Source organism: Hylobates moloch, unplaced genomic scaffold (assembly GCF_009828535.3).
Source record: "Hylobates moloch isolate HMO894 unplaced genomic scaffold, HMol_V3 SCAFFOLD_18, whole genome shotgun sequence".
NCBI lineage: Eukaryota > Metazoa > Chordata > Mammalia > Primates > Hylobatidae > Hylobates > Hylobates moloch.
Genome location: NW_026652293.1, coordinates 41342024 through 41356699, shown reverse-complemented (window position 1 = coordinate 41356699; position 14676 = coordinate 41342024). Strand labels below are relative to the sequence as shown.

Genomic DNA, 14676 nt, shown 5'->3' with positions numbered 1-14676 from the left:
CTCATTTTAACTCAGTTATCACTTCTTTATTTTTATTTTTTGGCGGACAGAGTCTCACTCTGTCACCCAGGCTGGAGTGCAGTGGCACGATCTCAGCTCACTACAAACACTGCCTCCTAGGTTCAAGTGATTCTCGTGCTTCAGCGTCCAGAGTAGCTGGGACTGCAGGCACGTGCCACCACACCAGCTAATTTTTGTAGTTTTAGTAGAGGCAGGATTTTCCCAGGTTGGCCAGGCTGGTGTTGAACTCCTGACCTCAAGTGATCCTCCCACCTCGGCCTCCCAAAGTGTTGGGATTACAGGCATAAGCCACCATAACCAGGCTATCATTTCTTTAAAAGGCCCTCCAAATATAGCCATATTCTGAAGTACTGGGGATTAAAACATCAATATGTGAACTTTGGAGAGATATAATTCAGCCTTAACAGCCCTAACAGAAGTAAGAGTCAAACAAGCCTAACTTTTGAGAGTAATTTATTTAATGTCTCTAAACCTTAGTTTACTCATCTGTGAAGTGGTTCTAAAAGGAAAACCAACTCATGGGGTTGCTGGGACTATGCTGTGTAGCCACGTAGAGCACCTAGCCCCATACCTGGATGTATTGGGTACATATGCATTAATTCTTTATCCAATCAAGTCAGGGGGTTATTTTGATCATGTCATTTAACCTTGCTACTGAGACGCTCATTCACTTGCATTGTTTTTCTATACTTTAACCTTCTTGTTCATGTACTAAGTTATATTCTTTCCACCTTTCGGTTAACTGGGAGAAGTACAGCCCTTCCCTGATATAGAGGCAATAAACTCTGAAATCTAAACAAATGAATTCTTATTTTTCCCTTTTGAGAGATGGGAAAATTAAGGTAAAGAGAAATTTGTTACTTATTCAGGCTCCCAAAACTAGTGTATTTCAGAACCAGGTCGCCAGCTAGGACTCATGCTGGGTTTCTCCATAGATGGGGCTGAAGAGGTGGTAGAAGGGCTACACTGATAAGGAAAGGTTGCTTCCAAGCTCTGGGGCTTGTTTGGATCATACCTGCCCCTGGAGCTTAAATGTTTCCTCTTTGGTATTCATAGTTTACATGCCTCCTGGGTCCTGGAGGAGAGGGCAAGAGATACTAAACTCGAATCCAGAACTCTGTTCAGCATCAAGCCTAAGGGTGAAGCCAGCTCTGGAACTTAGGCAGTTTGGCCAAAGCCTCTGTGCCTAGGCTTATAAACTGAGTTTCACAGGACTTGTAGGAGAATCAGTGTAGTGTAGTGACCAAGAGCCAAGACTGAAGGTAGAGAACCTACATTTGACTTAGCCTTATTGATGAATTCATTTATTAGTTGTGTATTGGTTTTAGCCTCTCTGTGCTGCTATGCCTCAGTTTCTTCATTTGAAAAATAATATATCTACTTCATGGGAAAGTCACAATAATTAAAAGAGTTAATATTTATAAAGCACTTATTATTATTTTCTGGAAGAGAAAAGGCAGCAGGTCTGATTTCTAAGGCACAGCCAATGGGCAGATCTATACCATATTTCTAATAGCTTGCTACCCAACACTTTTCCTATTCCCTTTAGAAGTAATTGCTGAATCAGACACCTCATGTTTCCTTCATCTTCTAAAATCCTCTGGTTGTTCCTGGGATTAGCAAAACCAGTCTTTTTCAACTTAATTGCACTCTCAGTAATGGGCCAGATGTGTATGATAAGTCCTACTTGTGGTTGTGTCAATTGCTCCCCTCTATTCATGAAGCTTCCATAGCAGCTTTATTATTTATCCCTTCCCCCAACACAATTTGGCTTGTGTGCATGTGTTTTAAACTGGTTTGAAGCATTTAATTTTGCCAATACAATTTTAGAGTATTAGTTTGCCTCCTGTTCTCTCTCTGCCCTCCTTAATTACCATTTATTGCAAAGTCACACAGAAACATTAAATGCTAATTCTGATTTACATGTTCCTGGCCAAGAACACGGATAATAATTTCCATCCAACAAAACCTGAACTCATTTTACGTAAGGGCGATTCAGAGTAGAGATTTGAAATCGTAATCAAGTCTTTCTCAAAATCGCCTTATCCTGGCAGTCATTCACTAATGTCTCTGCTAATTGGTAGGCAAATGGCAAAAAAACAAATCACAATGTTAAAACAACAACAACAACAACTTTGTAACAGGGTTTGTGAAATTGCTCCTCTCGTCAACTCTTACAACATGACAGTTTAAGGAGGAAACGCAACTCATTTTATTTGGTTAGATGGGGCTAATCCCACATCACCATAATCCCTCCTGATGTTTTATTGATTCTAAAGGACATTTAGTCAGGAAGCAGCTCAGCACTAGAATCCTGCTAATTAGCAAGCAGCCACATTCCAAATGGGTTCTCAATTGAACAGCAGATTAATGGACAATATGTACTAAAATAATGATTCGTGCATTCAGCTTCTAAAATGTGTGTCTAAATTGCATCTTTAATCTCTTAAGGATATAGGTTTGCATACAAAGCCCTTAACAAAATGGATTTAATTCAACAAAAGAAGCTTTAGCCAATGACTGTTTAGGGATGAAACAGGTTTATTTCTTATAAATGCAATTCGTTTTTAGTTATTATGGTTTTGATATCCTTGAACATTTAAAAGTCAAAGACAGGTGAATAAAGAAATCTGTGTGCTTCTCTGATCTGCACAAAAGCAGTGAGAAATTGAGAGTGTTAATAGGATAGTAAGTAGCCTAACATTATTTGCTCCCCATTTTCTCTTGGTCTCATATTCCCTATTCTCGGAATCTTGGTTCTGGATCTCAATTTTTAATCAACAAATATCTATTGAGTCTCAACTACATATGGGTATAATGTGAGCTTTGATACTTGCTTTTTCTTCCTTTAGATTGGTGCCATTTTGGTAGTCTTAATTTTGGCCTTGGGACTTTCTACTCAGCTCTTAGCTCAGTTTTCTGCATTTCCAGCTTAACCACACCTCTCTCCTTCATCCAACCACCCCCAAGGTTTTAAAGAAGGCACACTGTCATGTCCAAAGCTGGCACAGTGGAAATTCATTGACTAAGCTAAATATCATAACCTCATTATTCATATGTTCATTGATTGATGTGGCTCATAACTTTTACCCTTTATTTTTCTGTATTGCTCTTATCACCATGTGATATGCCATATATTCTAGCTTATGTATTATTTATCTTTCCCATTAGAATATAAGTTTCATGAGGAAAGGGGCTTTGTTTTATTCATATCTATATTCCTAGTGTGTAAGAGTAGTGCTTGGTATGTAGTAGGTACCCAGTAAATGCTTGTTAAATAAATGAATAAGTAAATTCCTTAAACATTTACTGTGTACTTATCTTGTGCCAATGATATGGTTTGGCTCTGTGTCCCCACCCAAATCTAATGTCAAATTATATTCTCCATGTGTTGAAGGAGGGGCCTGGTGGCAGGTGATTGGATCATGGGGGCAGATTTCCCCTATGCTGTTCTCATGATAGTTTTCATGAGATCTGATAGTTTAAAAGTGTGGCACGTCGCCCTTCACTGTCTCTCTCTCTCTCCTGCTTTGCCGTGGTAAGATATGCTTGCTTTCCCTTTGCCTTTTGCCATGATTGTAAGTTTCCTGTGGCCACTCAGCCATCCTTCCTGTTAAGCCTATAAATCTGTAAGTCAATTAGACCTCTTTTCTTCATAAATTACCCAGTCTCAGGTTGTTCCTTACAGCAATGTAAAAACAGACTGATACAGAAAATTGGTACCAGGAGAGTGGGGCACTGCTATAAAGATACATGAAAATGTGGAAGTGACTTTGGAACTGGGTAATGGGTAAAGGTTGAAACATTTTGGAGGGCTCAGAAGAAGACAGGAAGAGGTGGGAAAAATTTTGAAACTTCCTAGAGACTTGTTGAATGGTTTTAATCAAAATGCTGACAGTGATATGGACAATGACATCCAGGCTGAGGTAGTTTCAAACGAGAATGAGGAGCTTTTTGGGAAATGGAGTAAAGGTCACTCTTTCTATGCTTCAGCAAAGAGAGTGGCAGCATTTTGCCCTTGCCTTAGAGATCTGTGAAACTTTGAACTTGAGAGAGATGATTTAGGGTATCTGGCAGAAGAAATTTCTAAGTAGCAAAGCATTCAAGATGTGACCTGGCTGTTTCTAAAAGTGTACAGTCGTAAGCATTTACAAAGAGATGGTCTAAAATTGCAATTTATGTTTAAAAGGGAAGCAGAGCCAAAAAGTTTGGAAAATTTGTAGCCTGACCATGAGGTAGAAAGGAAAAGCACATTTTCTGGGGAGAAAGTCAAGCTGGCTGCAGAAATTTGCATAAGTGATGAGGAGCTATATATTAATAGCTAAGACAATGGGGAAAATGTCTATAGGTCATTTCAGAGATCCTGGCAGCTCCTCCCATCACAGGCCTGGAGGTCTAGGAGGGAAAATAGTTTTGTGGGCTGGGCCCAGGGCCCTACTGCTCTGTGCAGCCTCAAGACGTGATGCCCTGCATCCCAGATGCTCCAGCTCCAGCTGTGGCAAAAACAGCTGTGGCAAAAACAGGACTCTGTTCCTGTACAGAGTCCCCACTAGGGCACTGCCTAGTGGAGTTTGAGAAGAGGGCTACAGTCCTCCAGACCCCAGAATGGTAAAACCACTGACAGCTTGCAACCGTGTGCCTGGAAAAGCCACAAGCATTCAATGCAAGCCTGTGAAAGCAGCCAAAGGAGCTGTAGCCTGAAGAACCACAGGGGCAGAGCTGCCCAAACTCTTAGGAGCCCACCCCTTGCATCAGTGTGCTCTGGATGTGAGACATAGGGTCAAAATAAATTATTCTGGAGCTTTAAGATTTAATGATTGCTCTGCTGGGTTTTAGACTTGCATGGGGTCTGTAGCTCCTTTCTTTTGGCCCATTTCTTCCTTTTGGAATGGGAGCATTTACCCAATGCGTGTACTCCCACTGTATCTTGGAAGTAACTGACTTGTTTTTGATTTTACAGGCTCATAGATAAAAGGGATTTGCCTTGTCTCAGATGAGACTTTGGACTTGGACTTTTGCATTAATGCTGGAATGACTTAAGACTTTGAGGGACTGTTGGGAAGGCATGATTGGTTTAGAAAAGTAAAAAGAACGTGAGATTTGGGAGGACCTGGGGGCAGAATGATATTGTTTGGCTCTGTGTTCCCACCCAAATCTCATGTCAAATTGTAATCCCCATGTACTGAAAGAAGGGCCTGGTGGGAGGTGATTGGATCATGAGGGCAGATTTCCCTCACGCTGTTCTTGTGATGGTGAGTGAATTCTCATGAGGTTTGAAGGCTTAAAACTGTGGCACTTCCCCCCTCTCTATCTCTCTCTCTCTCCTGCTTTGCCATGGTAAGATGTGTTTGCTTCCCCTTTGCTTTTCACCGTGATTGTAAGTTTCCTGAGGCCTCCCAGCCATGCTTACTGTACAGCCTACAGAACTGTGAGTCAATTAAACTTCTTTTCTTTGGAAATTACTCAGTCTCAGGTAGTTCCTGTAGTTCCTTATAGCACTGTGAGAACAGACTAACACAGCCAAGTACTAGGCTGGATGTTGGAAATATAGTGTGAGGAAAATAGTCATGCCCCTTGCTAGTATGGAGATCACTATGTAGACATTAAACTAACAAATCACACAAATACACACATAATTACAAATACTGATAAGTGTTAGCAAATAAAACGACTGGGTGCCATGAGAGAGTACAGCACAAAGAACCTGATTTTGGTGAGGTGGGTAAGGAAGGCCTTCTTCAAGTTGCTCATGAGATAGGGACTGGGAAAAATTTATGTATCTGCATCCCTGAGAATATTTTGAGGGATTACCTCTCTAATTCAGCTCAAGTCAATGTATCCCCAACCCCCAATTCAGTTCAAGTCAATAAATATTTATTGAGAACCTACTATGTGCCAGGCACTGCTCTAGACACTTTGGATACATCAGTGAATAAAACAAAGACCCTGACTTCCCCATGGCACTATCATCTACTGTCTGTCAGGGAGATATAGATAATAGCTATACAGAGGATAAATCAGCAAATTACTTAATTCATTAGAGGTTGATAAGTGTATAAAAGAAAACAAAAAGAGACTAGCTTAAGGGGAACAAAGGATGGGGGCTACAGCTTTAAATAGGGTGGTTAGTGTAGGTCTCATTGACAAGGAGATATTTGAGCAAAAACTTGAAGAAAGTGAGGGAGTTAGCATAAGGATATCTGTGGGAAGATCTTTCAAGGTAGAGGGAACATTCAAAAGATAGGTACTAAGGTGAAGTCTGCATGGTGTGTTTGAGGAAGAAAAGAGGTATGGCGTAACTGGAACAGATTAGGGAAAGGAAATTTTAGATGGAGCCAAAGTGATGGGGGAGCAACTCGTATAGAGGACTTTGATTTTTTTTTTTTTTTGCCTTCTATGTGTAATAACATACTCTTGCAGTGTTTTGAGCAGAGTAATGATGTGAACACTTTTAGGTTTTTTAATAGATAACAATAGCTGCGGGAGTGAGATAGACTAGGTATAAGAGTAGAAACAGAGTTCAGTTCAGAGGTTATTACAGAAATCCAGGAGAAAGATAATGGTAGTGTGGATGAGTGTTGTTAAGTAACAATAAAGGGGGTGACAGGGAACCAGATTCTGGATATGAGTTGGTTTGCTAATTAAATAAATTAAATCAATAATTAACAATCTTTCAAAACAGAAAGTACCAGGCCCATTTGGGTTCACTGGTGAATTCTACCAAAAATTTGAGAAAGAAATTACAGTAGTTTCCCCTTATCCACAGGGTATATATTCCAAGACCCATCGTGGATGCCTGAAACCACAGCTAGTACTGAACCCTATATATCCTATGCACAAATTTATGTTTCCTTCTTCACAATTGTACAAATAAAGGATTTGTTCTTTCTGTAGATCTTAGCAACCTCAGCATACAATTTTTTTTCCTCATTAAGTTGACAGCCTTCATCTTTTTACATAAGAAAGTACTTTACAGTTTATCTTTGGTATATCCAAGTTGCCAGCATTACTACTTTTTTGCTTTGAGGCCATTAATAAGCAAATAAGCAAAATAAGAATTACTTGAACACAAGCACTGTGATACAATGACAGTCAATCTGATAACCAAGACAGCTACTAAGTGACTAACACAGGGGTAACATATACAGCACGGATATGTTGGATGAAGGGATGATTCATGTCCCAGGCAGAACCAAGCAGGACAGAATAAGATTTCTTCATGCTACTCAGAACGGTGCACAACTTAAAACTTATAAACTGCTTATTTCTGGAATTTTCCATTTAATATTTTCAGATCATAGGTAACTGAAGTCATAGAAAGTGAAACCACAGAAAGGGAAAGCCTACTATAATTTGTCTTTTTCTCTGTGTGCTTTTAAGGTTTTTTCTTTACCACTGGGTTAAGCAATTTGATTACAATGAACTTTTGCATGGTTTATTTCAAATTTCTTGTGTCTGAAGTTCATTGAGCTCCTTGCGTCCATGTCTTTATAGTTTTCTCCAAATTTGAAAAAAATTGCAGCTATTAATTGTTCAACATGCTTTTCTTCCCTTCATCCCTCTCTTCCTTTTCTGAGACTCCAATTTCCCATGTATTAGGCTGCTGGTGTCACAAGGCCCAATGATGCTCTATTAGTTTTTCCTTCATTTTTTCACACTGAGTTTTATTTTACATAGCGTTTATATCTATGTCATCAAGCTCATTTATTTGTTATTGTGTTTTATCTTCCGTGGCTTCCATAACAAACATTTTTCTTGCAGGTATTGTATTTTTAAAATAAACCTTATTTTTTTAAAGTAGTTTTAGATTTTACAGTAAAAAAATTTAAGATAGTACAGAGAATTTTCACATACTTTATACTTGTTTTCCCTTTTTGTCAATATCTTACAATCATATGATACTGTTGCTACGATTAATGGACCAATATTGATACATTATGATTAACTAAAGTCCATAATTCCAGTATCCTTAATTTTTACCTAGTATTTCTTTTCTGTTCCAGATTCCCTCCAGGCTATCCCATTACATTTAGTCTTCATGTCTTCTTATGTTCTTGTTGGCTGGGACAGTTACTCAGATCTTCCTCATTTTTAATGGCCTTCACAATTTTGTGGAGCACTGGCTAGGCATTGTGCAGAATGTCCCTCTTTTGTGAATTTTTTAGTGTTTTTCACATTATTACACTGGGGTTACATGTTGTAGGGGAGAAGACATTGTATTTTTTATCTCTACAAGTTCTATTTGGATCTTTTAAAATCTTCCTTATCTTTCATTATGTTCATGCCTTCTTGAACAAGTGAAGTGTATTTATAAGTGCTCTTTTAATATGCTTGTTTACTAATTGTATTGTCTGTGTTGTTTAGGAATCTGCTTTCATTAACTGGTTTTTCTCTGAATAATAAGTCCTACTTTTCTTGCTTCTTTTTGTGCTTAGCAATTTTTGTATACATTTTAGAAATTGTGATTTTTACATTGTTGATTGAGATTTTCTGTTCCTTTGAAATTGGGGACTTTGTTCTTAGATATAATTAAGTTGTTCAAAAACATTTTGATCATTTTCAAGACTTGTTAGAGTTTTAAGATTTGTTGAGTTTGTCTGGGGTAATTTGGCACCATTATTACAGTGCTGTACTTTTTTAAGGTTTCTACTCAATGCCGTATGTGTTACAAGGTCTGCCTCACTAGCTGGTGGAAACATGAAGTATTCCCAATCCTATGTGAGATCTAATAATGTTTCTACCTCTTGCTTTTGGTGTCACCTTCGCTGGCCTTGGGTAGTTTCCTCAAATGGACACATTAGCCAGCACTCACTTGAAAATTTAAGGGTAACTCTTGGGAATCTCCAGAGAGGGCTTTGGGGATTTCTCCCTTCTCTACTCCTCTGTACTGTGTATTTTAGTCTTTTTGGCCTTCTTGAACTCGAAACTCTGTCCCTTTAACTTAGGGAGAACGCTTGGCTCTGCTTGAATTCCCCATTCCTATGCGATAAGCTAGGCTCACTTGCTTTGTTTTTCTTCTCCCAGAAGTCATTGTTCTGTGCTGCTTGCCGTTCGATGTCTGAGAATCACTGCTTCATATATTTTGTCCTATTCTTAGTTGTTTAAGGTAGAATGGTAAATCTAGTCCCTGATAGTCTGTAATGGTTGTAAGTGGAAGTTTCCTGCTTTGTTTTTCTATGGCCAAGAAGACCCTTTGGTCGCAATAAAAGCAAACATTCTTAACTCTATCAAGTGATGAAATCGATTGCTTCACACATGGAACTCCTACTCTAAAGACAGATCTATGGGATTGGTATCCTAACAGAAGACAGAGTGAATAAAAAATTCGGGCTGCTATCACAAAATGTCATTCACTAGGTAGGAGTCTAGAAAATCAAGATCAAGGTGCTGGCAGGTTAAGTTCTTGCTGTGGACCCTCTTCCTGAGTTACAGATGGCTGCCTTTCATATCCTCACATGGCAGAGACAGGAAACTCTCATGTCTGTTCCTCTCATTACAAAGACAATAATTTCATCATGGGGGTTTTATCTTTATGACGTCATCTAAACCTAATCACCTCCCAAAGCCAGTCTCCAAAAACCATCATATTTGAAGTTAAGGCTTCACCATATCATTTGGGGAAGGGGTGGTGGATACCAACATTCAGTTCTTAATAAAAGTTGACTTACTTTATTTCATTTTGGTAACCCAAATCTTGATGATTAAGCAATGTTTCCAGCAGGCTCAGGGTCAGATATAATCCATGCTTTCCACATATAGCCCTGACCTACAAGTTAAAAAAATAATAAAAAAGATTTGATATTTCGCTAGGATACAAAATGTTTCAATAGGATACAATTAATATTTGTTTTTTCTCATAATTAGAAGCCATATTATTTTGACAAAGAATTAATACCCAGGAGTACATTCTACCATTGAGGTATCCTTCAGGATATCATTTAGGACAAGAATGTGCAACTGAATGCTTACCAGCAAGTTTTTATTCAGTTGACACAGAGGTATACTTCATTACTCAGAAGTCACTGGGGTTTGAAATGCTGATCTTACATTTTTATCAGCCATGGAATGGGTAGTCAATGCCTATGTATTATACATACTTGATTATATAGGTAAATTGCTAAATGTTTTTGTATCATCCATTTTGATTAGCCACACAAGCTTGTTGTATTAGCAGGGTTAATATTACTATCTACATTTTATATGTGAGGAAACAAAGACGTGGAGGGATTAAGTATTTCCTTAATATCACATAGCTAATAAGTTACGGAACTTAGTCTAGAAACCAGATGCTCAGATAAATATTTGTTGAATGAATGAATGAGGTGTCATTGAAGTTTCCCAAGTTCATCATATGTTCTAAATCTTGTTCTGAACTAGTACAAACTAGTTCAGTTCTCAGGTTGGTGGGTAAGTGACACTTAGATTCAAATGTTTCATACTTTTAGGGTGTAGTAACTTTTGTTGTATATTTAGAATAATGGCTAAACATATCAATGAGAGAACCAAACAGACCTTGTTTGAGCACAGATCTGCTGCCTGTGATCTCTCTGATCTTGGGAAGTTACTTAACCTTTTTTATGTCCTACAACTTCATTTACTAAACAAGACTAGTACTTTCTACTTCCCAGGATTCTGTGAGGATTGCAATGATAAAATCAGCATTTAGGATAGTGCCTGGTTCTTAGTAGGCATTTGATTAATATTTGATGAAATAAAGAAAAGACAGAGGGAGGTGAGAGGAAGCAGAGTGAGAGAGAGGAAAGAAGAGAGAAGAAGGGAGAGTACGGAAGAAGGAAAATAGAGAAATGGAAGAAGGAAGAAGAGAGGAAACAAGGGAGGGAAAGCGAGCGAGGTAGCGGAGTATCAAGAAAGGAAGGAAGGGGAGAAGGAAGGAAAAACGAAATGTCAAGTTTAATGTGTGGACTATTTACACTAAATTAGACATTTCTAATAGTAACTACATAAAAAATGAATATATAAGTAAATAATAGCAGCTACTAAAAATAGCTATTTAGTCCAAACATAACTACAGTTGAGCATCCCTAATCCAAAAATCCAAAATCTGAAACTTTTTGAGTGCTGACAGGTCACCACAAGTGCAGAATTCTACACATTTGTGTTTAACACAAACCTCGTTTCATGCACAAAATTATTATAATTATCGTATAAAATTACCTCCAGGCTATGTTTATAAGTGATATACAAAACATAAATGAATTTCATGTTTAGATTTGAAGTTCTGTCCCCAAGATAGCTCATTATGTATGTGTAACTATCCGAAATCCAACAAAACATTCAAAATCCAAAACACTTCTGGTCCCAAATAATTCAGACAAGAGATACTTGACCTGTATTTTTAGTCACTGTTACTATTTTTAGAGGAAGCTCAGTCTAGAGCCTGTATTAATATCTTTTGATATTGATACTTCAGCCTTTGTAGGGCTTTGTTGACCCTGGAGAGACTGCCCTTCCTGAAGTCTGCCTTTTATCAGCTAACCAACTTATCCAAAGCCCATACTCCAACCATCTCTTTTATTGACGCGCTGACAGAGCCACTATTTCCCTGCTCTAACCACCCTGGGGCCAAGTACAGAGCCTGCTGGTTATGCAAGCCAGCCAATCCTAAGCCTGCTTACCCTGCTCTGCCCATTCCCCACAAAAAAACCTCATGCCCACATTCCCCTCACTCTCTCTGCCTCCTGACAGAGCCTGGCGCTTCCTCTGGCCCTGCATGGTGTGGCCTGGCCCCGCATGGTATGGCGTGCCCGCTCCTCTTAGCAACGATGATAAACAAACTGTCTTTTCAGTAGCAATCATCTCATCTCCTGATCTGTTGGTTTCACCATACCTGGATAATCATAAAACCAACATTTTAAAATGACAACAAAAAGCTCATCTTCGTTTGTCTTTATGAAAGGAAAGACAACCAACCTGGGTTTGAAACTTGCATGTTCCTATGTACAGAGGAGAAATGCCAGGGAAGTTTAAAAGAGGAAAAAAAAAGATTGATTTGAAACATGAAAAAATGAATAGAGTTTGCCAGAAGAATAAGGAGTTGGGGGGCATTCCAGGCTGAGGAAAAGCACGTGTAATTATGGGTGAGAAAGATCACGGTGCTTTTTAGAAGCAGCATGTATTTTGACATTATCTGTTCTGCTGTCATACCCCTTTCCAGGCTGGGCAGTAATTATCTGTTACTTGTTGAGCATTTCCACAAGGTGGTGGCTTACTCAGGGCTGGGATTGGGTATCATTCATTTTCTTATCGCCATTGGCTAGCAGAGTATTGAAAAATAAAGGATCAATAATTATTGAATAAATGTATATATGGGTGAAAGAGGCCATGAATGCATGAGTTGAATTCACTGAAGAGTGGAATGTGCATGAGTGGAGACTGGCAAAAAAATAAAGTTCAAGAGTCAGAGATTGGTCACACTAGGCCATTTTACTCCATAAATAAGAACTGAACTATCTTCATGATTAGAACATATTGATGTATTTTTAAATATCAATATTAAGAGATTATTCTAAGAACAGATCACTTACTTCTGGCAACACTGAGTTTTGCTTTAGGCTAAAATGAACAGCATATTAGGAACAGTACATCAGGGTTCCTAGAAGCAGACTGATTGATAGCTGCTAAGAACTGATTGCTGCCAGTTAGAGAGGCACAACAGAAACATCTACCAGAAAATCACAGCAATTCCATGTTATTCACGATTATTATTAAAATCCTTTAAAACATCAATATTCATAATGATGTCCCTTGGTAAGAAAATGTTTCTATGTAGTTTCTTCTGTTTAATAAGGAAATGTTTTTAAACAGAAGTAAATAAAATATCTGTTATTAAAAATAACATGTGAAATAAACATTCATTTTCCCAAAATGCTCCTTGAAAGATCAGTGCACACTGTCTCAGCTCCCTCTTTTCCCACAGATAGCTCCATTTGCATTTTACCCCTTCATTCTGCTTAAACTCTGTTTACCAAGTTACTAGGAACTCCATGGTTTTAAATTTAATGAATACTTTTCAATCCTATTTATAGATGATCTTGTTGCAGCATGAGACGTGGCCGATCATGCCATCCTTCTCCAAACTCTTTGTTTTTTGCTTTTTTTTTTTTTCCACTCCTATGTCTCCTTTGATTGTCTGAATTTCCTTTGTTGGCTTCTCTTTGTTTACTACTCCTTAACAATGAGTGCTCTCCTCAGCCTTCTTCCATTCTCACATGCCATTACATCCTTGGGTAATCTTAACTACTATGAATTCCACTCCATATCGAAAAGTCCTAAATCACTATTCAGTTTTACCTCTCTACCCAGATCAACACGTTCAAAACTGAACTCATCACTCCTTCCTCTACCTCTTTCAATTACTCCTTTTCTGTTTCCTATCTCAGAGAATGGCACCACTATCCATCAAGTTGCCAAAGCCAGAACCTTGGGAGTCATTCTTGATTTCTCCTAAGTCAGGGCCCATATCCAATTAGTCATCAAGACTTGCTTTTCTACCTCCTTGATGTCTCCATCCCTCCTGTTACTGCCTTGGCTTAAACCCTCATAATTTCTTGCCTGGATTATTGAAACAGCCTTCTAAAATGTCTCTCTGGCCCTAGTTTTGCCTGCTTCTAATCAATTCTCCAAATTCGATTGGAATGCTCTTTTTTTCCCATTTGAATCTGATCATATCATTCACTTGTTTAATATCCTTTAATGATTCCTTTGGACCTTCAATATAAAATTCACGTTCCTTAGAAAGACCCTTCATAAACTGGTTCCTACTTTCCATTCTAAAGTTGACTTGAGCAGGACTTATAGTTTCCTGAATTAGCCATGCTCTCATGTCAGTGCTTTCACATTGTGACTTTTACCGAGAACACTTTTCCCATCTCTTCCCCTGTCCCCAAGTTATTTTTATTTTTATCTTTATTTTTTTAGATGGAGACTTGCTTTGTCACCCAGGCTGGAGTGCAGTGGCAGGATCTCTGCTCTCTGCAACCTCCGCCTCCTGGGTTCAAGTGATTCTCCTGCCTCAGCTTCCCGAGTAGCTGGGACTACAGACATGTGCCACCATGCCTGGCTAATTATTTCATTTTTAGCAGAGACAGGGTTTTACCATGTTGGCCAGGATGGTCTCCATCTCTTGACTTTGTGATCTGCCCACCTCAGCCTCCCAACATGCTGGGATTACAGGCATGAGCCACCATGCCTAGCTCCCTTGTCCCCCCATTCTTTGCCAAACTTGCCTATCCTCTAAGATTTAGTGTTTACATCATCTCCTCTGGAGAGCTTTCAGGTCAGGGCACATTGGTGTTCCTTCTCTGTGTTCAAAGTTACTGCTGTCATTCCACTGTCACACAGAATTGTGTTGATGTATTTAAAACATTGCCTTTCCTCTGAGCTCCTGGAGAACTTATGAGCCCAAACCATAAAAGTCTGTTGTCCTCAGTGCCTACCACAATGCCCAGAACACATTGAGTGATTATTATGTCAAATGTAAGAATGGATTAAATATGCCATATTGATCAGAAAGGTGGCTGTTGCATTGGAAGAGGAGAAAGATTCAAAGTTAGTAAAAATCTTTTTTATAGTTTTAAGGTAGAGATTACGGTTATAGAAAACACTAAATATGAAAATAAAACCTGACAAACTACA

General features: G+C 38.7%; 1 protein-coding gene across 1 annotated transcript in view; it reads right to left on the bottom strand.

Moving 5' to 3' along the window:
- The window catches only part of CUNH1orf87 (chromosome unknown C1orf87 homolog), an 82972-nt gene that overhangs the window by 24419 nt on the left and 43877 nt on the right, over nucleotides 1-14676 (bottom strand). Inside the window, exon 8 of the mRNA XM_032136900.2 lies at nucleotides 9690-9787. Coding sequence (XP_031992791.1) covers nucleotides 9690-9787 — 98 coding nt within the window. The remainder of the gene's footprint in view (nucleotides 1-9689; nucleotides 9788-14676) is intronic.